Genomic DNA, 27,528 nt, shown 5'->3' with positions numbered 1-27,528 from the left:
CTGGGCGGCTGGTGGCTGCCCTCTGTCTCGGGCTCCCTTGATCGGTACAGTTCTTCAAGCAATGGCTGCGATCCTCCAACATCGCTAAAGCCGCCCCAGTAGTGATCTCAAAAGAATTCGTGTTTTACGGGTTTGGGGCCCTGAGTCTCTCATCAGAGACTCCCCTCTGGGTCAGGCCTGGATGGGCTGTGCTTGCAGGGACCTGCCCAAGTGGACAGATTGCAGACCACAGTGGCCAGGACACCCTGCAATACCGTGGGCATGGCGGGTCTCTTAGGCCTATCAGATTGGAGCAAAATGCTTTGTTTCAAAGGTCTGCAGACCACGGGTCATCTAAGAATGTGCCAACTCATTCTTCTCCCCACTAAGGGGAGCAGGCAGAGCAAATAGTATTGCCACTGAGTGCCAACCTGTAAGGATTTGTAAAGTCGCTGCAGTTTGTCTTTTCTTTTGTTTCCCAGGCTAACATTGCTGTTGTGTTTTAAATCACAAATTAGTCACTTTAGTAGTTGTAGCTAGAATTGGTTTTGCTATGTTTTCTTGCCTTTGAATACTGAAGGTTTTTACCCCTGTCACTTTGTTGCTTATCTTTCCCCATTTAGGAGTATACTACACATTCAGAAGTGATTGCCATATATGGATTCTTCTTTGAGATAAAGGGAATCAAACATGATACTACTTCCTGTAGTTTTCATATGCAGGTAAGGACAGAGCACAGGAGAGATATGTCTCTGAAACAGCCTTTGAGATTCAGAATCAGTTCATATTGAATTAATAATAATTGATTAAACATTAATTACTGGGCTTCCCTGGTGGCACAGTGGTTGGGAGTCCGCCTGCCGATGCAGGGGACACGGGTTCGTGCCCCGGTCCGGGAAGATCCCGCATGCCGCGGAGTGGCTGGGCCCGTGAGCCATGGCCGCTGAGCCTGCGCGTCCAGAGCCTGTGCTCCGCAACGGGAGAGGCCACAACAGTGAGAGGCCCACGAACCACAAACAAACAAACAAACAAACAAAAAACATTAATTACTAATTCATTTGTAATGTGTGTAAGCCTGGTGCTAATCATGCTCATGGTCATGATGTCATTTGATTTTTGCACCAACATTGTGAGGTTACTGCTCTTAACCCATTCAATAGATAAGGATCTCAAAACGGAGTGTCTTCATGTTTGTATGGCCTCTACTGGTAAGGCCAAGGTTAAATGATAGTCCTCTGGAACCACATGTGGGGCTCAATTCATTTTCAGTTTGTACATGCTGGGGGTTGCTTTACAGGTGGCCATTCTTCTGTGGAGGTAATGTGTATGCCCATAAAGGCAGAGGGAATGGTTTTCTCTAGGGGGGCAAAGCAGAGGCTGTGAACAGGATGTTGGAAGAGTCAGGAAGGTGGATGCCTTCACCTCCGTGCTCCTGCTAGACTTTCAGGGGAGGCAGGAGAGCTGGGTTTCAGAGTAGAGTCTGAATTCAAACCACCTGGTGAGCCGTTTGATCTTGGTGAGCCCAGGAACCTCCCTGTGTCCACTTTCTGACCTTTAAGATGGACAAGGTAATAAGACCTACCTTCCTAGGTTGCTGTGAGTATTAAATGTGTTAAATTGTGCAGAGGGCTTGGAACAGGGCCCTGATGATGATGATGATGATGACAACTATGATGGTGGACCCCTACCTTCCACTTAGGGTTTCAATCTCAAAAACTTTAAGCTCCTTGAGAAACCATATCTTTAATATTACCATATCTTTTCATTACCACTGCCAATCACAGAACAGGAATGTAGGGGTGGTATGTTTGTATTATGAGTGGATAAATGAATAAATGCATGAATGAGAAACCTGGGGTTTCATCCAGCTTGGCCACTACCTCTTTATGTGTCCTTGAGCGAGTCACATCTCTTCTTTGGGCCAGTCCTTGGTCTTTAGTGACTCACGCATTTCCCTACATAATGGATTTCACTGGATGGAAGAGATGAATTATGTAACAACAGGAGTCGAAGTGCTCATATGAATACTATGTTGGTTTTTTAAACTCTGGCAAAGCGATGTGAAGACCTTCCCGTTCAATATAGATTGACTTCATGGTGCTTTCCTGAGTCGGCCAAACCCCAGTCCATTGGCCAGTGGTTTGCTCACGGTGAGGGTTCAAATGCCAACCGATTCAGCAGCAGCTGCATGTAGGAAATGGGGCCATGGGGAAACGCTTCCGCCCTGTACACATCAGACAGGAGGGCCGATGTGGCAGGGACCACGTTTCGCTAACTCCGGGTCACCCAGGTTTCGGTTCCACCTAAGGTGGGTCACCCTCCTTGCAGAGAATAAGCCACACCGACTTGGAATTCTCCTCCTCCATCTATGAGCACAGCCCCATCAGCCTGAGAGCAGAGTGCTCGGTGACGTACGAGATCAGAGCCCAGACCCTGGTGGACGGCAAGTGGCAAGAGTTCACGACAAACCAGATCAAGCAGAAGTTTGGGTTGGTTAAGTCGTCCTGCAAAAGCCACGTGAGTGCTTATCTTTTTTTTTTTTTTTTTTTTTTTTTTTTTTTTTTTTTTACGGTACGCGGGCCTCTCACTGTTGCAGCCTCTCCCGTTGCGGAGCACAGGCTCCGGACGTGCAGGCTCAGCGGCCATGGCTCACAGGCCCAGCCGCTCCACAGCATGTGGGATCCTCCCGGACCGGGGCACAAACCCGTGTCCCCTGCATCGGCAGGCGGACTCTCAACCACTGCGCCACCAGGGAAGCCCGAGTGCTTATCTTTTCTTTTCTCTTTGATTGCTCTTTTGCTCGTTCTCTCCTCCACACTTTTTTTGGGGTCACTGACTTTATAGCTCCAGCGATCTATGGGGGGAAATTTGCTCAATTTCTTAAGGATTTTCACAGCTCCAAATAATGCTAAAGAAAAACCTGGTAGGGTGAAATCTGGGCGTACTGAAAACGATAAGCCAAACCAGACTGCCCGATTTGGGTCACACCCGAATCATTTTATAAATACCGAAGGGGGGGCGCTTCCCTGGTGGCGCAGTGGTTGAGAGTCCGCCTGCCAATGCAGGGGACGCAGGTTCGTGCCCGGGTCCGGGAGGATCCCACGTGCCGTGGAGCGGCTGGGCCCGTGAGCCATGGCCGCTGAGCCTGCGTGTCGTCACGGAGCCTGTGCTCTGCAGTGGGAGGGGCCACAGCAGTGAGAGGCCCACGTACCACAAAAAATAAATAAATAAATAAATACCGAAGGGGAATTTTAGGGGGAGGTGGAATGTCTGGTGGAGCGTATTTGCTGCCAACACCTCCTTTCTTGCCAGGACATCACCTTCCACCAAAATCCGTGGCCCAGCCCACCCGCCCCTGGCTCGTCCAAGGAGAACTGAGCTCAGCTGCCTCAGTGGGCCACCTCAAAATCCCGGTGGATTCAGTACCTGGCCTGGCTCCTGATGGCTGCAATCCAGAAATCGCTAGAGAGCCGGTCTACAGTGCTGGGAGGAGCTCTTTGGTCTGTGAATTTAAGCCCTCGCTCCCCTGCAGAAAATGGGACTTGACCTTAAACCAGAGAGTAATTCTCAGTCCTGGCTGCACATCAGAATCACCTGGCCCTTTGCAAACTCCCCAGGCCTGAGAGCCACCCAGATAAGACCAGATATTCCATGGTGGGACCCAGGCATCGGCATTTATTTATTTATTTTTTTTGCGGTACGCAGGCCTCTCACTGTTGTGGCCTCTCCCGTTGTGGAGCACAGGCTCCTGACGCACAGGCTCAGCGGCCATGGCTCACGGGCCCAGCGGCTCCGCGGCATGTGGGATCCTCCCAGACCGGGCATGAACCCGTGTCCCCTGCATGAGCAGGCGGACTCTCAACCACTGCGCCACCAGGGAAGCCCCCATCAGTATTTTTTAAAGCTCCTCTAGTTATTCTCTATGATGTTAGAAATCAGAATAGCAATTTCCTTGTGGAGGTGGGAGTGGAGGAGGCTGGGATATTGACCAGGAGGGGATAGGAAGGAGATTTCAGAGGTACCTGAAATGTCCTTTATCATGATCCGGGTGGTGGTCACACAGGAGTGCTCACTTGTGAAAATCCATCAAGCTGTATATCCTTAAGATTGGGGCACTTTATTGTATTTAAGTTATACTTAATTTTTTTAAGGTTTATTTTAAAAACCTTCCCTACATGATTCTTAATGTACATCCAGAGTTGAGAACCAGCATCTTATACAATTGCTAGGCCTTCCTATTTTTTTTTTTTTTTTTTGTGGTAGGCGGGCCTCTCACTGCTGTGGCCTCTCCCATTGTGGAGCACAGGCCCCGGACGCGCAGGCCCAGCGGCCACGGCTCACGGGCCCAGCTGCTCCGCGGCATGTGGGATCCTCCCGGACCGGGGCACAAACCTGTGTCCCCTGCATCGGCAGGCAGACCCTCAACCACTGCGCCACCAGGGAAGCCCTAGGCCTTCCTCTTTCCCCTTCTAGAGGATGATTGCGTTTATCCTGAAAGTCCCGTTTGCTTTGTTTTGTTTCGTCTTTTAGGCCTTGAAAATACAAACTGTGGGCATCCCAATCTATGCAAGTTTTTCCTTCGTCTTCTCATTATCTTAACAGTTTTCAGAAGAATCTATGGGATTTTTTTTCTTCCACTGGTCCATGTAAAAGGAAATAAAACAACATGAAAAGGACTGCTCAAGTATTCAGCTGACTCTCCAAGTTAGTAATGGTCTCAGAACTTTGGCCCACTGTCTTGGTCTGTTGGGCTGCTATAACAAAACACCACAGATTGGGGGCTTATAAAGAACAGAAATTTGTTACTCACAGTTCTGGAGGCTGGAAGTCCAAGATCAAGATGCCAGCAGATTCCACATGGTGTCTGATGAGAACCTGCTTTCTGGTTCATAGACGGCTTCTTCTCGCTGTGTCCTCACATGGTGGAGGGGGCAGGGAGCTCTCAGGGGCCTCTTTTAATAAGGGTACTAATCCATTTTACGAAGGCCCTGCCTTTCCCTCATGACCTAATCACCTCCCAAAGGCCCCACCTCCTAATGACATTACCTTTAGGGGTTAGAATTCAACATATGAAGTCTGAGGAGACACATTCAGACCATAGCACTCCCATTTATATCGTTTGAGGATGGAAAGGATCAGAGCCATGAGTCCATTGCCATCATTGACCCCAAAGCTCCCTGAGTCCAGCCCTAACTTGATGCACTCTCAGAAGCACTCCTATGGGAGCATCAGCAGTAACAACATACTCCAGCTGGAAGCCCCAAGTTTCCCCGTTTTTTTTTTTTTTGTGGTACGTGGGCCTCTCACTGTTGTGGCCTCTCCCGTTGCAGAGCACAGGCTCCAGACGCACAGGCTCAGTGGCCATGGCTCACGGGCCCAGCCGCTCCGCGGCATGTGGGATCTTCCCGGACCGGGGCACGAACCCATGTCCCCTGCATTGGCAGGCAGACTCTCAACCACTGCGCCACCAGGGAAGCCCCAAGGTTCCCATTTTTGTGATACATCTCTGCTTGCCACACAGAACAACACACCTTGCCACTGTCCCTGGCAGTTTTGGCTCAGCCAGAACAAGAGGTAGGAAGGGAAGTAAACAGTTATAAGGTACGGCATGACTTATTTACTGTCCCACCTTTTTATTTTATTTTATTTTTATTATTTTTTTGTGGTACGCAGGCCTCTCACTGTTGTGACCTCTCCCGCTGTGGAGCACAGGCTCCGGACGCACAGGCTCAGCGGCCATGGCTCACGGGCCCAGCCGCTCTGTGGCACGTGGGATCCTCCCGGACCGGGGCACGAACCTGCGTCCCCTGAATTGGCAGGCGGACTCTCAACCACTGCGCCACCAGGGAAGCCCTGTCCCACCTTTTTCAATGAAACTTTAGGTTTTGGAAAAAGCGAGGCAAAAGAGTCTTTTTTCTCACTGTGTGGATTAGTTTTCTATTGCAGTGTAGCAGAGTACCAAAAGTTTAGTGGCTTAAACAGCACATACTTATTATTTCACAGTTGTTGTGGGTCAGGAGTCCAAGCAGCCTTGCTGGGTCCCCCGCCCAGAGTCAAGTCTACAATCCAGTGGCAGCTGGCTGTGTTCTCATCTGAAGACACAAGTGGGGAGAACCCACGTCCAAGCTCATGAGGTTGCTGGTAGATTTATTTCCTTGCAACTGTATGACTGAGGGCCTGATTGCTTACTGGCTGTTGAGAGAAGACCACCCAGGTTCTACAGGCCCCTGTAGTTCCCTGCCACATGGTGCTCTCTACAGACATTTCAGAGCATGGCTGTTTGTCCTTCAAGGCCAGCAGGAGAGTCTCTCTCACTGTCGTCTGCTAAGACAGAGCCATGCATAACGCAAGGTAATCTTGGGAGTGACATATCATCGCCTTGGCCATGTTCTCGGGGCTAGAAGTAAGTCATATGTTCTACCCATACTCAAGGGGAGAGGATTATACAAGGGGTGTGATTATTCAGGGTGTGTCCACCACAGCCTGTTAACCAGTGTCTTTGGGAAAGTGATGGAGCATCAGCTGATGCTGTATAGACAACAAGGTGGGTAAATTTAGTCTAATGATCACCTTAGAATCAGACATGGCCTAAGGGAGCCTCCTTCCCAGCAGAGGACTGATGCCCTGGGCAGAGTGGCCTGGCAGAGAGGAAGGCTGGTGGGAAGGTGAGAAGGGGAACCAGTGGAAGAATTGGACAAACGAACTGGGAGTTGGGTCTGTCCTAGCCCCCATCCTGCAAGTTCTGTTCCCTAGCTTGCATCTGGCCAGGCCCAGCCAACAGGAAGTGGTGATGGGAGCTTGGAGAAAAAGAGACTGAGAGAAGCCAGGGGACTTCTCACCCTCTCGGCTGCAGAGGGCATTTTCCAGCAGTGGCTGTGTCTCCCCTATGGCTCCAGCTCTGCTCTGCTGTCCCAGCTCCTACCTGGCAGCCTCCTATCGTGGTTCCAGATCCATTAAATGGCCCTGCTTCTGCTTCTGTCCTGGTGACACCTCCTCATCTGTGTACCCCTGCAGCTCCAGGGTGGTGAAGACTTCCTTCCTGAGGCGGTTGCCTCATTCTCCTGTTTGCCTTCTCAGGTCTTCTTTCATCTGTGTGATCTGTTCTCTGTATTATATTTATTCTGTTTGAAATCCCTGGAGTATTTTAGGCTTTCCAGACAAGTCCCTGATATAAAGGGTTCTGAAGGGTTGGCAGGTGTGACCCAGTGCATAGGCTGTTGGAAAACACAGCCTCAATTATTCCTCCCACCCCTGCAGGGCCGGGACAGGGCAAGGCAAGTGAGACACTCTCCTTGTGTCAAAATACACCGTCATTCAGAGTAATAGTATTTTAGTGGACTATCTTAAAAAAATCAAAATCAATGCCCAAAATCTATAATGTAGGCTGATGAATTACCACAGATGAACACACCCATATTCCAGCACCCAGATCAAAACCAGAAAGTGCATGATCACCACCCAGATGCCCCCCTCCCTCCTTGTACTTCCTCCCTGTCACTGTTCCTCAAAGGTAAACGCTGTCTGAGTATCACATTCGTTACAATGGCCATTTAGTTTGAATATTTAATGAAGAGAATCATGCAGCCTGCTCTCTTCCATGCTTGCATCCTTTGGTTCAACATCATGGGGTTTTTTAAATTTTTTAATTTTTTTTTTGTGTGGTATGCGGGCCTCTCAGTGTTGTGGCCTCTCCCGTTGCGGAGCACAGGCTCTGGACGTGCAGGCTCAGCGGCCGTGGCTCCCAGGCCCAGCCGCTCCGCGGCACGTGGGATCCTCCCAGACCGGGGCACGAACCCGTGTCCCCTGCATCGGCAGGCGGACTCTCAACCACTGCGCCACCAGCGAAGCCCCCAACATCATGTTTAAGAGATTCATCCAGGTCTTCCTACAGAGCAGTAGTTTGTTTTCAAATAAGCAGGATCGTTTCCCCTTTTATAACACGAAATGTTACTTCTATATAATAACAAGCTTGTTGAAGAAAAATGAGAAAATTCAAAGAAGACAATAAAATCCAGTGGGACTCCCATCGTTGAGAAGTTTGGCAGGTGACCTTCCCGAATTACCTTTAGATGCATTTGGAGTTTTCTTCCCATTCAAAATGGGATTCTGCAATGTGTTTTTCCTTAGAACCTGATTTTTTTTCTCTCTCCAGATAGATGATTTCTTTAACAGAGAAGCACAGCCTTGGGAGAAGAAGGCGATGATGAATTTGCCTTGCCTCCAAACTAATGGTGCTAAGTTGGAAAAGTCACTTGTCATTTCCCCTCTGTGAACTGTGCTTCCTTGTCTGTAAAAAGGGGATAAGGCAGCCCCTCGGCCTCCCTCGCGGCTATGATCCCTGCGGCCACGACTCGTGTAACAGCCCCTTGGTAAGCAGCCCCTGGGCAGAGGTTGGGGTGCGGCTCGACTCACTGGCTCTGGAGAAAGAGTAGCCTCGTGGCATTTCACCAGGGTCCTAGGGGATAATAGGGAGGATAAGGATGGAAGACTTCTGAAAAGCAAGTCCGTAGATGTCCAAGAGAGAAGAGGCTGTTTGGAAGCACTGCTGAAACATGAATGACTGTCCACTTTCTATGGGAAACCACTGTCCTGGCTCAGCTATTTGTAACATGCAATGTCAAGCTCCCAGAGTCTGCAGGATTTGGAAAACCTCGCGGAACAGCAATTCCAAAAAGGCCTCCCTAAGGTGACCAGTCACACTGTGAGGGTCCAAAAGGCAGGGATGTAGGAGAAAGGCAACCCCAGAAAGGATGGGGTAAGGGGCTGACGGGCCGGGCTGCGTCCCCTGCCTCAAGGTCCAGAGAATGGAGGCACCCGACGCAGAAGGACTCGGGGCGTCAGGGACGGGAGGTGATGTCATTTCTACCTCCTCACTGTAAGAGCGGGGAATCGGGCCCAGGGAGCTGGAGTGACCGTTCTGGTTTAAAGATGTTACACGTGACGCCCACCCTCTCACTGAATCCTCCCAACTGCCCCACCCCGTGATGTAGGTGTATTTTCCACGTCAGTAAGAGTGGTAGCTGAGGGCTTCCCTGGTGGCACAGTGGTTAAAAATCCACCGGCCAATGCAGAGGACATGGGTTCGAGCCCTGGTCTGGGAAGATCCCACATGCCGCGGAGCAACTAAGCCCGTGCGCCACAACTACTGAGCCTGCACTCTACAGCCCGCGAGCCACAACTACTGAGCCCATGTGCCACAACTAATGAAGCGCACGCGCCTAGAGCTCATGCTCCACAACAAGAGAAGCCACCACAACGAGAAGCCTGAGCACCACAACGAAGAGTAGCCCCTGCTCGCCACAACTAGAGAAAGCCCATGCGCAGCAACGAAGACCCAACACAGCCAAAATTAATTAATTAAATTTAAAAAAAGAGTGGCAGCTGAGCTTCAGAGAGCAAGGCAGTTGTACATCCAGGTTCCTCAGAGTGGCAGAGCCGGGGCCACCACGGGCCTGGCCACAGGACTCACCTGTTTCCATTTCCCTCCACAGGCCACTGAGAAGAGGGGAAAAGTTTGTTTGTTTGTTTGTTTGTTTGTTTATTTATTTGGCTGCATTGGGACTTGGTTGCTGTGCGCGAGCTTTCTCTAGTTGCGGTGAGCGGGGGCTACTCTTCATTGCGGTGCGCCGGCTTCTCATTGTGGTGGCTTCTCTTGTTGCGGAGCACGGGCTTTAGGCACGTGGGCTCAATAGTTGTGGCACACGGGCTTTGTTGTTCTGCGGCATGTGGGATCTTCCCAGACCAGGGCTCAAACCCGTGTCCCCAGCATTGGCAGGCAGATTCTTAACCACTGCGCCAGCAGGGAAGTCCCGAGGGGAAAAGTTTTAAGGTGCTTAATTCAAGTATTTATTGAACACCTACTACATGCCCGACAGAACTGTGTGCGGAGCATCTGGGCATGCTGGGCCGTGCTGGGCAGGGTGCCGTCACATGGGAAATCACATTTGATTCCTCTGGGGGCGTTGGGACAGGGCAAGGGTGGTCTCACTGAGGAGGTGACACGTAAATGGGCCGTGGAGGATGAGCAGTGTCCTTGCAGGTGGAGGGTTGCTGGGAAATGGTACAGGTGAAGCTGAAACAGCTGAGAACAGGCTCATGTCCAGGTCCAGGACTCTTGGACTGAATCTTCACCAGAATCTCCTGGTTGCTGATGCAAATGGACCCCTGGCCCCCCAGCTGTGAAGGCTGACTTTGCAGCCTAGGAGACACCCAGGAACCTGCACTTTAACTCCCAGGCTTTGGGGAAGTCCTGATGCGGGAGGTCTGGGATCACTCCCAGAAACAACTCAGATCGATCTGAAAATGTTGATTCCATAGCAGGGGTCCCCACCGTACCCCACATACCTGACTGTCTTTCTTCTCCAGTGGAAAAGGAAAATCCAAGAACAACAACAAATCTGTGAATCTATTTCACCACACTGGCTGATTTTATTTTTAAAACCAGATTTCCTGTATTATGAAATATAGAACTTTAAGGAGGCACCCTCCTGTGGCTGGACCATTTACTATAATGCAGAGTCCACCCTTTTCCACTAGGGGGCGAGGTCTGCCTCAAAAGTGGGAACCAGAATTTCAGTGGCAGAAATTTGCAACTTAAAAGCTCATCTTGCAGGGTCTTCCTTGCTTAGTGGTTCAAAGTGAACTTTTTTTACATCCCAGATGAGACTGTGGTCATTCAAACATCTACAGTGTTCACATCACAAAATCTCTGAACCTGGGAAGTAGAAGTCTTGAGACAAAAATTGTTAAGATGATCTTACCAAGCCCTCCTTACAAGTGAGAACTTCTTAGACTAGAATTTAAAAAGTCCACAGTCACCAGGCCAAAAGCAGCGACCATGAGTGTTGGTCAGCCTAACATAGGATGTGCCATGTCCATGACCTTCTCTGTGTTTGCTTCTCCTATCACCCACCATCTGGCTCACCTCCCCAGACCCTCCCCTCCAACAAAGATGGCCCAGCAACTCCTTTACGTCATGAAGTAGCAAGACAAGGGTTTGAGTCCTAGCTCTGTCCCTTACTAGCTGTGTTGCTTTAGGCAAGTCACCTAACCTCTCTGCACCTCAGAGTCTAATCTGAAGTGGGCCATAAGACCTGTGGTGTTAAATAAGTTGATGTGTGATTGGTAAAGCACCCAGCACATAGTAGGAGGTTGATACAAGTGATTTCTGTTCCTCCTCATTATTTGGAGTCATTCAGTGTTTATTAGGTCAAGATGCATGCTCTGTGATCTTGGGCAAGTCCTTGTTCTCTTCTGGGCCTTCTTCCCTTATGCAAAATGAAAGGTCGAGCTAGGCACTCTTGGTAGACCTTCCCAGCTGCAATCGTTCATTGAGTCCTCTGATTCCGGGAGAGCAGTAGAGCAGAAGTGAATGGCTGTGCCTATGACCAGGAACAGTAGGACCTGGGGAAGAAGTGAACTGTCTTATTTTCCTATGAGCTCATCGGGAAGAGCAAGAGGGGCTTTTTGCCTCACTCTTCTTTAGAGGGTTTGGTATCCTGGAGGCTAGAGTACCAGATGAGAGAGGACATTTTTGTTCTTGTAAGCCTAAGATGAGAAGGGGATGTGCTGGGGCCTGCCAAGCTGCTGGGGAGAAGGACGGGCTCCCCAGGAACTGGGTGGGGGAAGTCCCAGCCCCATGTGCACACAGGAGGATGGCCCACAGGATCTGAGGCCTTGAGAGCTGAGAAGCAGTGAGGACAGTGTATCCTGGGGGAGATAGAGAGGAGAGAACCCTCTGTAGGGAAACCTCTGGGGCAGTGCTATCCAGTAGAACTTTCTGCAGTGATGGAAATGTCCTATATCCACCCTGTCCAATAGGGTGGCCACTAGCCCCATGTAGCCACTGAGCACTGACATGTGGGTAGTGTGACTAGGAAATTGAGTTTTTATTTCATCTTAATGTTTTTACATTTAAATCACCATAAGTGCAAGTAGAAGGAACAGGACTGGGACCTTCCAATTTCTAGAGACCCTCCAGAGTACTGAGTCTTTTAGTCTCTCCCCAAGACGCGGAGAAGGAAGCATCAGTGGCCATGCCTGAGGCTCAGCCTGCAGTCAACACAAACATTTGCCTGGACTGCTGGGCGAAGGCTACCTCCTCAAGGGCAGGGAGAAGCATGATGGGGGAAAGGAAGGTTCTAATGCCAGGGAAGCAGGGCTCAGCTCTGTATCAGGAGTACCGGTGTTAACCCACTCCTACCTGCACTGACAGTTATTTAAATTTCCATTTAATAAAGTGAAATAAAATCAACAACTTAATTTCTCAGTGGCATTGGCCACATTTCAAGTGTTCGGTGGCCACATTTGGCTGGTGGCTACTGTATTGGACAGGGTGGAATAGGACGCAAGGCTCCCATGGCTCCACTTGGTGACTCTGAATGAGTTATGTGCCCTTTGCGCTTTCAGCCCCTGATATTCATTCTATAGATTTCTCATGGGCGGCTGGCTGCTGTGGGCCAGGCGTGGGTTAGGGCTTCAAAGGTGAACAACACAGATAGCCTCTGCCCTCATGGAGCCCACAGTGTGGGGAGAGACAGGCGTTGATGGAATCATTGCACTAAGCAATGCTTCAGCGCCCTAAAGTGAGGAAGCCCAGTTCTTTGAAAGCTTAAAGCAAAGAAGCTGACCTAAACCCCAGGAGGGCATGCGAGGCCCAGGGAGGGTTCTCTGCACGGAAGTAGCCCTTAAGCTGAGACCTGAAGTATGAGTGAGATTTTTTTTTTTCTCTGTGCCACATGGCTTGTGGGATCTTAGTTCCTCGACCAGGGATTGTACCCATGCCCCCTGCAATGGAAGTGCAGAGTCCTAGCCACTGGACGACCCGGGAATTCTCATGAGTGGAATTAAAATGGGTTTGGATAGAAAAATTGGAACCCTCATATGCTGTGAAATGGTACAGCCACTTTGGAAAACAGTCTGGCAGTTCCTCAAATGATTAAACATAGAGTTGCCATATGATCCAGCAATTCCACCAAGTATATACCCAAGACACACGAAGACATATGTCTATACAGAAACCTGGGCACAAATGTTCACTATTCATAGTAGCCAAAAGGTGAAAAGAACCCAAATGTCTTATCAGCTGACAAATGGATAAAAAAAATGTGGTAGATCCATACGATGGAATATTATTCAGCTGTAAAAGGGAATGAAGGGCCTCCCTGGTGGCGCAGTGGTTGAGAGTCCGCCTGCCGATGCAGGGGATACGGGTTCGTGCCCCGATCTGGGAGGATCCCATATGCCGCGGAGCGGCTGGGCCCGTGAGCCATGGCCGCTGGGCCTGCGCATCCGGAGCCTGTGCTCCGCAACGGGAGAGGCCACAACAGTGAGAGGCCCGCATACCGCAAAAAGGAAAAAAAAAAAAAAAAAAAGGGAATGAAGTACAATACATGCCATAAGGTGGATGAACCTTGAAAACATGATGTTAAGTGAAAGAAGCCAGTCACAAAAAAGCCACATATTATATGATCCCTTTCATATGAAATGTCCAGAACAGGAAAATATGCAGAGACAGAAAGTAGTTTAGTGGTTGCTTAGGGCTGGAGGGAGGAAGAGGCTGGGGAGAGAGGGAGGGTGACAGCTAAAGGGTACAGGGTTTCTGTCTGAGATGATGAAAACGTTCTAAATTGACTGATGGTCATGGTTGCAAAACTGTAAATATACTAAAAAACGATTGAACTGGACACTTAAATGGGTGAATTGTATGATACATGAATTATATCTCAGCAAAGCTGTTTTTTTCTTTTTTTAAATTTATTTACTTTATTTATTTATTTTTGCCTGTGTGGGGTCTTTGTTGCTGCACATGGGCTTTCTCTAGTTGCGGCGAGTGGAGGCTACTCTTCGTTGCGGTACGCGGGCTTCTCATTGCAGTGGCTTCTCTTGTTGCGGAGCACGGGCTCCAGGCATGCGGGCTTCAGAAGTTGCAGCACTCGGGCTCAGTAGTTGTGGATCACGGGCTCTAGAGCGCAGTCTCAGTAGTTGTAGCACACGGGCTTAGTTGCTCCGTGGCATGTGGGATCTTTTCGGGCCAGGGTTCGAACCCGTGTCCTCTGCACTGGCAGGAGGATTCTTAACCACTGTGCCACCAGGGAAGTCCCAAAGCTGTTTTTTAAAAAAGGAAAAGTTGGGGGTTCAGGAGAAGGTTCGATCCAGACTAGAACAGGAGCTGGGGAGCCGACTCCTTTAGAAGACGAGGAAGAAGGCCAAGAGGCCAGAGGCAGGGGAGCAGGCAGAAACAGCTGGAGCCGTGGTGGGCTGGACACCGGGGGGACTTGCGAACCAAATCTGTGTTTTGAAAAAGTCATTCTGAACGATACATGGCAGAGGAGTGGAGGGCTGGCAGAGTGGGAACGAGGCTTAACGTTTAAGAGGCTTTTGTGGTGATCTGGGAGAGGTGGGGGGGCTTGGGCAGGAGTGACAACCGTGGAGATGGTGGCCAAACAGACAGACGGGGAGAGACAGAGCTCAGCTCCTGCTCTGCCCAAAGGGAGTGACCATCCCTCGACTGCCTGGCGTGAATGTTGGCTGTGCGGCCAGGTCCCCAGGTGCCCACCCAGGGGTATGACTGTGGCCACTCAGGAGACGGAAACCTCCTCTTCTATCACAGATTGTGTGCATTCTTCCAGACGTGGTTACCCCAGTTTTTTTTTTTTTTTTTTTTTTTTTTTTTTGGGGGGGGTGGGGTACACGGGCCTCCCACTGTTGTGGCCTCTCCCGTTGCAGAGCACAGGCTTCGGACGCACAGGCTCAGCGGCCATGGCTCACGGGCCCAGCCGCTCCGCGGCATATGGGATCTTCCCGGACCGGGGCACGAACCCGTGTCCCCTGCATCGGCAGGCGGACTCTCAACCACTGCGCCACCAGGGAAGCCCTACCCCAGTTTTTTAAAAAATAAATATTCCCAAAGGATGCTGGCTGGTGGCAGTATAAATTGGTAGTCTCTTTCTGAGGCCACTTTGGAACACTTTAGAAAAGGGCTTAGGATGTAAGCTACTGTGGTATATCATTATAGTAACGGCCCCAGTGAATCCCACCTCCCTGTGTCTGTGCCCCTTGGCCTCGCTGCTCCACTCATCAAGAGATGGAGACCATTTCTCCCCCCTCTTGAATCTGGGCTGGCCCTGGGCCTTGCTTTGGCCGATAGAATGTGGCAGAAGTAACATCATGAACCCCTTATGGTTCAGGAGTCTGGACCCTAAGGGGCTTGCTCCACCACCCTTGTCCTCTGGGAGTCCCGGGACCACACCATGCTGTAGCCCAGGCTAGCCTGCTGGAGGCTGAGAGGCCACATGGAGCACTGAGGTTTCAGCCAACCACCAGCACCAATTGCCAGACCTGTGAATGAGGCCACCTGAAACCTTCCAGCCTAGTGCCCTTCCAGAGGAATACCGCCATGTGAATGACCCCAGAAGGAAATTCCACTGAAAAGGACTTCTCCAGCCAACCCTCAGAATCATGAGGAATAATTAATTTTTTAATCAATTTTTAAAAATTGAAGTATAGTTGATTTACAATGTTGTGTTAATTTCTGCTATACAGCAAAGTGATTCAGATATATATATATATATATATATATATATATATATATATATATATATATATATATATATATATATACATTCTTTTTTTAAACTATTCTTTTCCATTACGGTTTATCATAGGATATTGAATATAGTTCTCTATGCTGTACAGTAGGACCTTGTTGTTTATCCATTCCATATATAATAGCTTACATCTGCTCACCCCAACCTCCCACTCTATCCCTTGAGAAATAATTGTTTTTTTAAGCCACTAAGTTTTGAGGCAGCTTATTACCCAGCAATAATACTGAAAAACATGCGCTTTTGATTGAACAAATACACTTTAGGCATTTATACTGGTGAAAGCAAAATCCAGAAAAGAGCCAATGATTTAGTTACAAAGGTGTTCCTTGCAGCATTGTTTATAGTGCAAAGCATCAGCATGGTTTTAACTGTCCAACAGTAAGAATTAGAATACTGTACACTATGCAATCATTGAGAAGTTATTGTTGAAGCATTCTAGTGGCAAGATTTCCAGAATATACCAATAATTGGAAAAACAAAAATTCTAAAAGCATGTGTGATCCCCTTAAAATATGCATATTTTAAACATATTTTAATATGAAATTGGTGGGTCCAAGGGCATGTGCAACTTCAGTTCGATCACATAAAATCGCTCTCTAAAGTGGATGCTACAGTTTTTCTTCCTGCCAGCAGTGATGAGCTTTCCTGCTTCTCTGTGTCCCAGTCACTTCCTGCCAGCCACGTTTGAGAGGCAGGTCAATCCATTCTCGGAGCTGATGTGACATAAAGCAAAGATAGCTTCAACATTTATTTCACTGAACAAGATTTCCTGGTTTCTTGGCCACTCAGAGACATCTTCCCCTGACCCATTTCTCACCCGAACAAAGGGACCTGATAGGCTCCTGGACTCCCTTAAGGAGAGGGACCCATCAGGCCCAGCATCACACAAAACCGGCAGGAAGCCAGGCTCCATGGGCGTGGGATGGGATGGCAGCTGGCGGCAGGGGAGCTGTCATGTGTCCACCCAGAACACCAGAAAGGACTCAGCGAGTCTCGAACACAGTGATTAACTTCTCTTTATCTCTGCATCACTGAACAGCATGGCCAACTGCTTGGCTTCCCCAGCAAGCTCTGCATGAGTCATCCAGTGTCTTACTGTGACCTGAGCATGTTTCCTGGCAGGCAGGTGCAACTGTTCCTTTATGCGCCCTTGAGATACCCAAGGAGTGAATAATACTTGCTGTCCCCCCTCTAACACCATCTAAGTATTGAATCTATAATGACTTACTTAAAACAAAATAATATTGCCCCCGAGTCTTTTATTTTCTGCCGGTTCAGTACCCAAGAGATGAGTCACCATTTTTTCCCCTTCTCCTGGCTGTTGAATCAAGGCTGAAGGTCCCTGGGGTCTGGGACATCTCCTTAAGTAACAGGAAGCTTATTAACTCATGGGTTAATTGAGAAAATCAGTTACCAAACCACATGTGAGCGTGCGTGCCAGAAACCCTCGAACTGCCCTAAAGATCAGAGACCCAGCTGTGGCTTGCTGAGCTCTTTCTTCAAATGTGGGTCACTCCCTGAACTAGGACAGGCTGCAGGTGTTCCCTTTGTGCTCAGACAGACACTCAACTCTTAACCCCTGAAAAAGAAAGAGGGACAAAGGCCTGCCCGGGCATGTTGAGGAGCAGAAATCTCAGAGGGGAAAGCTGAAGACCTCTTTCATGTTGAAGTGCCTTGTTTTCCTCTTACATGACGATATAATCTGTTAAATTCAGTTAGAATCACAGAGACCTGGATTCCACCTCCCCTTTCCTACAACTTTCTAGCTGTGTGACTTTCAACAACTCACCTAACCTTTCTGAGCCTCAGTTTTTCATCCTCCCAGAGCCACTGCAAAGATGAGATGAGATGATGAATGGGGGGGTGGGTGTGGTAGGCAGAATAACGGCTCAAAGATATCCACGTCCTAATCCCCAGAACCTCTGAATGTTACCTTACACGGCAAAATGAACTTCACAGGTGTGATTAAATTAAGGATTTTGAGCTGGTGAGGTTATCCTGGATTATCCAGGTGGGTCTGACGTAGGCATCGGGGTCTTTATAAGAGGGAGGCGGCAGGTTGGAGAGGTGGAAGGTGACGAGACTGTGGCAGCAAGAGATTGGAGTGGTGCGGCCACAAGCCGGGGAATGCCGGCAGACTCTAGAAGGTAGAGGAGGTGAGGCACACATTCTTCCCTGGAGCCCTCAGGAAGAACCAGCCCTGCTGACACCTTGACTTTACCCCAGTGACACTGGCCGTCATAATTGTAAGAGGATAAATGTGTGTTGCTTTATGTCACTGAGATTGTGGTAATTGATTACAGCAGCCACAGGAAATGAATACAGGATGATGTGTAAATATAAAGTCCTCCACAAATGGAAGGATTTGCTGTAATGTTGCCAGAGCAGGTGAGGCCAAAGTCAGTGGGTGTGGCTGATAAGTCAGCAGGGTGGCAGCCTGCAGGTGTCTATTTGCATGAGCTTATTTGGGGGAGGGAACGTGCCTCCGAGGAGGGCTGTGAGCGGCTGTGTGGCTGGAGCACGTCTGCTGCCTGGCCCGGCCTGGTCACCAGATTTGAGCCTCAGGCCAGTGGGGATAGGCTCTGGAGAGAGCCTCATGGGGACCAGCTGTGCTGCTCTGAGGCCCAGCGACAAGGCAGGACACAGAGGCAGTAGGGAGCATTGGCCCCATTTCTAGACACACCACGGCCTGGCTGCAGTGCAGGAGACACTGCCTGGCACGTCCTGCACCCTGAAGCCTGCAGCTCAAGACCGCTGGCTGATCTCAAGCTCGACCTGGGTCACTGTCCAGGTGGCAGTGGAGAAACGTCCCCCTTGGGGCCTTGCGGGCAGCAGGCATCACTAAGATGTTTGAGCCAGAAGACACAAATTTCCCCTGAAACCTCCTCAAAGAAATAATGAAGTGAGCCCTGCGGGGGTGGTAAACACCAGCCCTTGGCATTTGGACAGCGTGCGATGGTGCCGCTGAGGAGGCCTTGGGACCCTCAGGCTACTGTCTGGCCTTCTTGTCACCCATCAAGGTTTCTCTCTGGGACACCTGTTCCCTGGAAGATCCACTGACCTGGTTCACGGCCACCCCTCCACTCCCTGCACAGCTGTGACCACACCTAACACTTCATAACGTGGCTTATTCCCTGGAACTCATGTACGAGTCTCTGGGAATTCCTCCTCCTCTTGGCCACACGCATTGAGTCCACTCGGAGAACCATCCACCACAGTGGCAGAGCGGGATGCTGGACGTCACAAGGCTTCTCATGCTCCAGGTGTCTCGGACAGTTTTGTTAACCCAGCAGCACCGCAGCTGATGGCAAGGGTGCCCTGCCAGCCAGGGGCTGGACTAAGGATTGGGGTCCCCTCTGCTTTATTATTCAGTCAACAAACCCCAAGTGGGTGGCCTCGGGCCTCTTCCTTGCGAGCGTACACTCACCTCACCTGCGTTCCTTGGGTCAAGGCGCCTGCTCAGGCAGCCTCTTCTCCCTCCCTGTCTGCAATTCCTACTTCTTCATCTGCCCCACCACGGCCCACAGTCCACATGGCAGGTCCAACAACCCAACTAGGCTATAAATTGGATCAGATTGTCATTTCAATGCTTTAAAACCCTCTGCTGCCTTTCAAATAGGACTTGGAAATCCATTTCCCAAGTAAGAATACAGGATGCCAGTTAAATTTGAATTCCAGATAACACATGAATAATTGTTTAGTATAAAACTTATCTGAAATTCAAATTGGTCTATCTCACTGTCTTGATGCCAGTAGCAGACTGTTTTGACTACTGTGGCATTGTTATGTGTTTTGAGTTCAGGAAGTGTTAACCTCCATCATTGCTCTTTGCTCTCAAGATTGTTTTATCTACTTGGGGGGGTTCCATATATATTTTAGAATTCTGTCCACTTCCATAATAATGACATGGAATTTTGTGGGTTGTTGCGATATATGTGTACATCCCTTTATGTAGTATAGAAATGGCAACAGTATTTAATAATCCAGTCTATGTACATGGTATGTCATTCCAATTACTTGTCTCTTCTTTAATTTCTTTCCGCAATGTCCTGTAGTTTTCAGTATACAAATTTTTCACCTCCTACGGGGCCTTTTCCACTGCCTTCCTCAGGTCTTCTAGAGTCAGGGGTGAGAAGGATGGACTCATGGAGAGAGTGAAATCCCTCCCTCCTCTCTGCACCTACTCTCTGATTATGTCTAATACAGGTGTACTGGGCCATGCCCTTCACCTCTGTGTACAATTGGGCCCCTTGCTGGGAATTCCTCTTGGATCTAAGTGTTGACTGTACTATTTCAGTGTCCACAAGGACTCTCCCAATGCCTGGCGTGGGTCCAAGAGCCCAAGATATACCTACATACGAATGATCAGATCAGGCCATCAAATTTTCTGCAGTAAGGAACAGCCAGGGGAGGGGTGGCTGGTTGCCTCTTTCTCATCTTTGGATTTCTTAGAGCTGAGCTTTCCAGTGTGGTAGCCACTAACCAAATGTGTCTATTTATAATTAATTTAGTTCAAACAATAATTAAATCTTTCTATTAAAAAGCGCAAAAAACACACAATTGCTTGGTCACGCTAGCCATGTTTCAAGTGTGTCTGTAACATCTGGAATTTCAGGTTGGTAAGGTTGACGGTGAAAGCTATAAATGGGTCTATAGACGTGAGGGGTCGAAAGGTGATTTTCTCAGCATCTCTCCCTCATTTGAAATTTTCAACTGTGATCAATATCTTATTGAAGGACTCTGTCTGCACAGAGCACAGGGGAGGTCTGAGAACCTGGAGGGAAGACCAGGGTGATGCTGTGTGAGCCAGCAAGTCGAGTAGGAGAAATGGGTGGGTCAACTTGTATAATAACTTTATGCTCATGGTTGTGTTTGTACAAAATGCATGGTGGAGAGCATACATAGCAGTGATGCTGATGACGATTCACGTAGGGAACAACTCTCAGGTAGGATCTAAAGGGAGACAATTCCTAGAACACTTTGGTTCCACCCGGTTCTTTAGAAACGAAGGAAGGTGAATATGGTGTCCTATATTTTATCTGGCAACCCTTATCGAATACGATGAATGCAATCTCAACTCCTTGCCTCGGCCGCCAAGATCCTGGGGGGCCCGCTTCACCATCCTGGTGGATTCACGTTATGCCCTCACCTGCTCTCCATACCTCCCACCACCCCATGCTTCTTCCTGCTGCTTGAACACTGAATCCCTGCTCTGAGCCCTTGCGCTTTCGGTTCTCTGCCCAGAACATTCTTCCCGGGTCCTCACACAGCTGGCCTCTACTTCTCAGGTCTCAGCTCCGGGTCACCCCCAGGGTGGCTTCCCTCCAGGCTCTCTCTGCCCCATCACTCTCTCATATTTTCTTCTTGTTGCACATCTAAATCCACTGCTCAGTGGGCTGGAAAATCTCAGAAACTAGCCAAGTGGAAAAGGCACAGGAAGCCCGGGAAGTGATTTTCCATCAGGATGGCCTGAGCCAGGGTCAGCGGAAAGCTCTGAAAGAGTGGACCTGGTGCTCCTGCCACACTACAGTTTCCTCTTCCCCGAGGGGCTGGAGAGACCGGGGCGGGAGAGGGAAGTGTGTCTCCTTCAGGGTCTTTCTCTGCCCCCTTCCTCCGCGGCCTGGTTTTGTAGCGTTGTCACGGATGGCATCTTTCTGACCTCACCACCATTCTGCCTGTTCTCTCTTCTCAAGCTTGGCTGGCTCCTCTAGTCAAACGTTAAGGAGACTCTGGAAAGTTCCTCCTGGTCACTCGCTGTTTAGGAAGATCTCACAAAAGGGTCTTAACCTCACTATGAGTTTTGCTCTGAACACCATTCTCAGAACAGGTCATCCTGAGCGATTCTAGAATTTCAAAATTTGTGGTGCCATGAGAGGCCAGGGGGAGGGGAGCGAGCCTGAGAACTCCTTGTTTTATACAAGGTCATCTCCTTCTGGAAGTTGGGAGCCAGTCGTCAAAATGCCAAACGTTCTTGATCTGAGCCTCTTGGAGACCTTCAGAGGCAATGCTTGCCTGCAGTGGGAACCCGTTTTATTTTTTCCCTCAGTCCATGTGGGACTGACACTTCTAGAAGATACAATGAAAAACGGGTGCCTAGAAAAACAAAGACTCCTAAAATACAACCTCAGTGCCATGCATTTACATGCCCGACAACATTAACATGCCATACACGTTTCTAAATGCTCTCGGTTTCTGCACATACCCCAATGAGGGTGGATAATAAATGTCTGCACACTTGGCGTGCAGGGTACAGATTACAGAACAGCTCGTTGATTTAAGGTACGAGCCCTGAATGTGCTTTTTAGTCTTTGGTATATGAATCTATAGCCAAAGACTTTCTCAGTAGACAAAGGGAAAAGAAAGGCAGTGCAGATGGTTTACTATTCGCTCTGGGCTTGCTCAAGGGCCAAGGGAATGTTCTCCAACAGATGGAGGGTCACCAGGGCTACCATCTCCCTGGCAGGAGACAGAGGTGGCTTTGTTGGGTTTGATTGTCTAGGACTGCCCAGAAAGGGAGAAAGCCACCACTCATGCTTAGAGGGGAAACTGGAGATGGGTTTGGTTCAGAGACTGTGAGTGGGGGCCTGTCCTCTGCACAGGTACTGGCAGGGAAGCTGGCTCTCCTAAGAAGAGTCTTCATAACCACGTTTGCTCTGAGGCTCAGGATGAAGGCTGGCCCCAAAGTTGTGACTGCTCTTAGAATAAAACCCAGTGGGCATAAACCTTAATTTCCAAAATGTCTGTTGATAGTTAGGATGACTTGAGCGTTTACCATGTGGAAGGCACAGTGCTAAGGGCTTATCCCCATTACCCAATTAGGTTATTTCCATTGTCATCATGTCACTTTACAGATCAGAGATCCAGCCTCCAAGGAACCGGAGTGTCCTGCCCAGGAGAAGCTGGGATTTGAACGCTGACTGCCTGACTTCCAAGCACCCTTACCCACTGCATCATGCTATCTTCTAGATCAGGGGAAAAGACCCCCCGGCTTAGGGCTCCACAGAGTCAAAGAGAACCTCTGTGCCTTGAAACGTAGAGCAAGAATCGGGTCACACAAGTAACCTCTCTTCGAGCAGTTGTTCTCTAACTTGAGAGTGCACATATCAAGATCACATGGAGGGCTGTTAACACAGACTGCTGGACCCCCACCCAGGGAGACTCAGAGCATCCGGTGCGACTGGAGAATTTGCATTTCTTTTCTTTTCTTTTCTTTTTTTTTCTTTTTTTCTGCCTACTGGGCGGCTTGTGGGATCTTAGTTCCCCAACCAGGGATGGAACCTGTGCCCTCTGCTGTGGAAGCGTGGAGTCTTAACCACTGGACCACCAGGGAAGTCCCGAGAATTTGCATTTCTAATAGGTGGCAGGTGATGCTGAAGCTGCTGGTCCCCGGACCACAGTTTGAGAACCACCGGTGTAGAGGCAGGTAGGACCATGTGCTGAGTTGTTCTCTGAATAGGGGAGTTGCTCCCTGGGTCAGGGGGACTGGGAAGGTGGGAGCCCTGCTGATCACTCTTCTATGCACTCTAGGGGGCTTCCTGCCACCTCCTTCTTGACTACTTGCTATTTGTTCTAAAGCACCTGACTTTCTAATTCAGCATAGTCCCACACAGTGAGCTTTGGGCCACGGTGGCTCAAGAACAGATGGTCTCATACCACCTTGGACTAGGGTACCTAGCCCAGTGCCAGGCACACAGTAGGTGTTTGCTAAATGCCCCGGTAGATTCTCTCCAATGAGCAAATCTTGTGAATTCCAGTATATGCCCAGGTGGGAGGAAGAGCCGATAATACTTTCCTCCTCCCCCATCCCCTTTAAAGTATCTTCAGAAGTGGGAGATGTACCAACCCAGCCCAGAGATGACAAGGAAGGCGGTCAGAAAATGAGATTCCATAAGGAAGTGGAAATTTGATGCAAGAAAATAAGGAAGTCAACTTGGCACTGCCTCCGCTCAGTCACTCAATGCACTAGATCCCAGTTCTGCATGCAGGGGGTGCATGCTGCCTGTGGCTGGGCAGCTGACTCTGACCAGCCTGAACCATGACCTGCTCTCGTGGGATCAGGCCAGCATTCGATGCAGGACAATTTTAAGATCCTCTTGGACCTAATCTTACTTTCAGAGGCTCTGCTTCTTGTCACATCAAATAGATTAAAACTCAGCCCATTCCACATCAAAGCTAATCTGTTTTGCTACAAATTTTTTTCTTTTTTTTTCTTTTTTGCGGTACGCGGGCCTCACACTGCTGTGGTCTCTCCCGTTGCGGAGCACAGGCTCCAGACGCACAGGCTCAGCGGCCATGGCTCACGGGCCCAGCTGCTCCGCGGCACGTGGGATCTTCCCGGACTGGGGCACGAACCCGTGTCCCCTGCATCGGCAGGCGGACTCTCAACCACTGCGCCACCAGGGAAGCCCAGCCCCTTTGTTTTAATATTAATAATTATGTTTGTCCCCCCAGCTTTTAAGAGTCATCAGTGTTCTGGGAAAGCAACCACATTTATTGTGTGTTTTTCCTGTATCCCAACATACCACCTCGGATCCTTGGTGGGAAGTGATGTACTTAGTGGTTGGAGAAGCTTGGGACTGGAGGATTCTCCTGCAGAATCTCCGAGCTGGGTGCACCTGGCCTCACTGGGCGCCTGTGGAATTGAGCTCCAAGCACACGTACCAGGATATGCTGGACACCTGTTTAGCCCACAGGCGGCGGGGGGGGGGCCCATAGCCCATCTTCCAGCTGCACCTCCTACGCCATGCAACAGGGAACATTGCCTGGTTCTCCTCCCCTCAGTAGCAACCCAACCACCACTGGAAGATGTGGAGAGAGAGTAGCCAAACCATAAGAGATAAAGGCTTCATAAAGGGATAAATGATGGAGAGATGCACCATGAGACCTAGTGACAACGAAATAAACATAATGCCATGTTTGTATTAGAATAATAACAATAACTAAGATTCATTGAGTTTACTATGTGACAGACCTCTTGATAAGTGCCTCACATACATCATTTCATTTAATCTTTAATCAACCCTGCAAAGTTCCAGATAACATCTTTATCTTCACTTGACAAATAAGGGAAGGAGAGAGGCACAGAGCAACCTCTAAGTCACAGAGCCAAGAACCAGCAGAGCCAGGACATGAGCCTGGGACTGTCAGACTCCAGAGCTCTCAGCCACTGCCCTGCTGGAGAAAAAGACCCACCTCTTGTTATCCACCTGAAAACTGTGTTTGAGGCTGGCTTTGAACAAGGCAAGGAGATGCTCTAAGAACAGCTTGGAGCCGTGGAAGGTCAATGGCTTACTCATGATTGATGAAATTAATAAAAAATTATAGCCCACGAACAATGTTTAAATTCATTTTGGCTGAAATTTACTCCATCATTATGAGGGGAAAGAACCATTATCTTCCCGATAGTCCTGAGTTGGTTGATGCATTTAAAAAGCAATTTTGGTAAATTAAAGGATATTTTTGCCCTCTCTTCCTGAATGAAAAGCCAGTAGAGCACAGAAAAGAGCACGTTTGTCCTAAGAAAAATGAAAAGTGATACACTTGAGGGAGAATTATGCCTGGACGGAGTTAGTAATGACCGTGAGATGAAACCTCTGAAAAGAGCCTGTGGCCTAATTATCTGTCCCCAGGCCCATCCAACTGCTTAGAATCCCACCTTTAGAAATCTGACTTTTTCCGGTAAGTGGCCTGAGGTGACCTCTAAAAATGGTTCGCTATTCACTTGACCCAGAAAACCCCACAAAATCATGCAAGTCAAGAGGTTCAAATCTTCGTGTTCACTTTAAGAACACTCGTGAAACTGCCCAGGCCATTTAGGGTATGCATATCCGAAAAGCCACCAAGTATCTGAAGGATATCACTTTAAAGAAGCAATGTGTAGCATTCTGTTGTTACAATGGTGGAGTTGGTAGGTGTGCCCAGGCCAAACAGTGGGGCTGGACGCAGGGTCAGTGGCCCAAAAAGAGTGCTGAAGTTTTTACTTCACATGCTCAAAAATTCAGAGAGTAATGCTTAACTTCAGGGCTTAGATGTAGATACTCTGGTCATTGAGCACATCCAGGTGAACAAAGCCCCCAAGATGTGGGGCAGGACTTACAGAGCTCACGGTCGGATCAACCCATACATGAGCTCTCCCTGCCACATTGAGATGAGCCTTACTGAAAAAGAACAGATTGTTCCTAAACCAGAAGAGGAGGTTGCCCAGAAGAAAAAGATATCCCAGAAGAAACAGAAGAAACACAAACTTATGGCCTGGGAATAAATGCCGCAAAAAATAAATGCAAATAAAAGTAAAAAAAGAATAGAAAAGAAAAGAAATCTGTACTTTTGGGTTAAGACACTGTTGTTTCAGGCTTCCCTGGTGGCACAGCAGTTGAGAGTCCACCTGCTGATGCAGGGGACACGGTTTTGTGCCCTGGTCCGGAAGGATCCCACATGCCGCGGAGCGGCTGGGCCCATGAGCCATGGCCGCTGAGCCTGTGTGTCCGGAGCCTGTGCTCCGCAACGGGAGAGGCCACAGCAGTGAGAGGCCCGCGTACCGCGAAAAAATAAAAATAAAAAATAAGACACTGCTGTTTCTAGAAGTCTTCTGTTTTCACCTCTTGACAAAAGGGACTATGTCTTGTTGGGCTGCGTATCTTTGGGCCACCCAGCTCTTTCCCTAACTTGCTGTGGAAACTTTGGTGGCTACTGCGGACCGTGTTACATGTGCCAGGCGTGGGGGAGGACATGGGAGGGGGAAGAGGCCGGGCTCTCCACTGAGGTGCTCACGCCCAGTAGCACAGAGAAGACAGGACTTAAATAACTGCAACTCAGGGAGGAGGAAAGAGGGACTTGAACAAAATGACCTGAGACTTCAGAGACAGATTCCTCTCAGCTAGTTGGGAAGTGACCCAGGCAACAGATTCAGTACAATTTTAGAGGAACAGCAACAAAAAGCAACCTCTTTGGGGTGGCCAGAGGGTGTCATCCTCCCCCTTTGTAACAGAGTCCCCTGTAGCCCGTAGAGAAGGGTGGAGGTATCGAGAGATTGGAATTGTTTTCATTCTCTGCTGTTTCTCTCGCACCCTGGGCAAGCCTTTTCTCCTATCTGGGCCTCTTTATCTATAAGTCGGTTGACGGAGAGGCAAGCACTGCTCAGCTGCCTCCCAGTGAGGTTATAAGAAAGAGGCGCGCGCTGTGAATGGCTCTCAGTCAGGGTGCCTTCACAGATGGGTCTTTTCTCCTTGCCCCAAGGGCGATGCTGTGACTGCTGGAGCCGTCTCCTGACCCACAAGCTCACCATCAGCAGGATGGGGCCAGGCCCCAGCTCTCTGCAGATCCCCCCTTCCTGGGAGTCTAACCCGCCTCCCTAGCTTGCTCAGGCCATTGCATCTTCTCTAGTGGAACTAGTGACGCCCCCCTTCCTCAGCAGGAGGTCGGTGACCACCAAGGACACCACCCCCGCCCAAGGTGGGCAAGCACCTGGTCTGAGCTTGGCCACTGGCCGCTCAGAGGGGGCACTGTCTCCAGGCTGTGCAGTCCCCGAACGTTTCCTCTTGTTGCCAAGATAGGCCGAGATGGGACTTCCATGGAGCCAAATGCTGCTTCTCTTCGGGCACCAGGTTACCCTGGTTACCTGGCAGGGGCATCTGCCTGCCACTAAGAGAGAGCCTGCAAGGTAACTGGTGCCTTACGCACAGCACAAAGGCCGAGGGGAGGGTGGGCCTCTGGGCCGAAGGAGAACAGTCATTTACTGCCATGTCCCTCTTGTCACTCATTTAGTGATGTGCTCACTCCATTCGTTATTCATTCATTCAGACATTCGTTTGCTCCTTGATTTTTTTCAGCTATCCATTTGGTCATCCACTCATGGATTTATTTGTTGATTCAGTTAGATATTTGTCTCCCAGTCCACTCATCTCTCCATCTACCCGCCCATCTATCCGCCAATACATCCATC

At 49.4% G+C, this 27,528-nt stretch overlaps 1 protein-coding gene and 1 pseudogene across 1 annotated transcript in view; both read left to right on the top strand.

The window, feature by feature from the left end:
• BTBD16 (BTB domain containing 16) overlaps positions 1-5,245 on the top strand; it is a 44,938-nt gene extending 39,693 nt beyond the window's left edge. Inside the window, exons 14-16 of the mRNA XM_060098658.1 lie at positions 603-701; positions 2,308-2,496; positions 4,510-5,245. Coding sequence (XP_059954641.1) covers positions 603-701; positions 2,308-2,496; positions 4,510-4,578 — 357 coding nt within the window. The 3' untranslated portion in view covers positions 4,579-5,245. The remainder of the gene's footprint in view (positions 1-602; positions 702-2,307; positions 2,497-4,509) is intronic.
• Positions 5,246-22,509: 17,264 nt separating this feature from the next.
• Positions 22,510-25,848, top strand: LOC132490357 (large ribosomal subunit protein uL22-like; annotated as a pseudogene).
• Positions 25,849-27,528: the final 1,680 nt, after the last annotated feature.

Source organism: Mesoplodon densirostris, chromosome 1 (assembly GCF_025265405.1).
Source record: "Mesoplodon densirostris isolate mMesDen1 chromosome 1, mMesDen1 primary haplotype, whole genome shotgun sequence".
Classification (NCBI taxonomy): Eukaryota; Metazoa; Chordata; class Mammalia; order Artiodactyla; family Ziphiidae; genus Mesoplodon; species Mesoplodon densirostris.
Note: the sequence above shows the minus strand (reverse complement) of the source record. Positions and strands in the feature narration are given on the sequence as shown.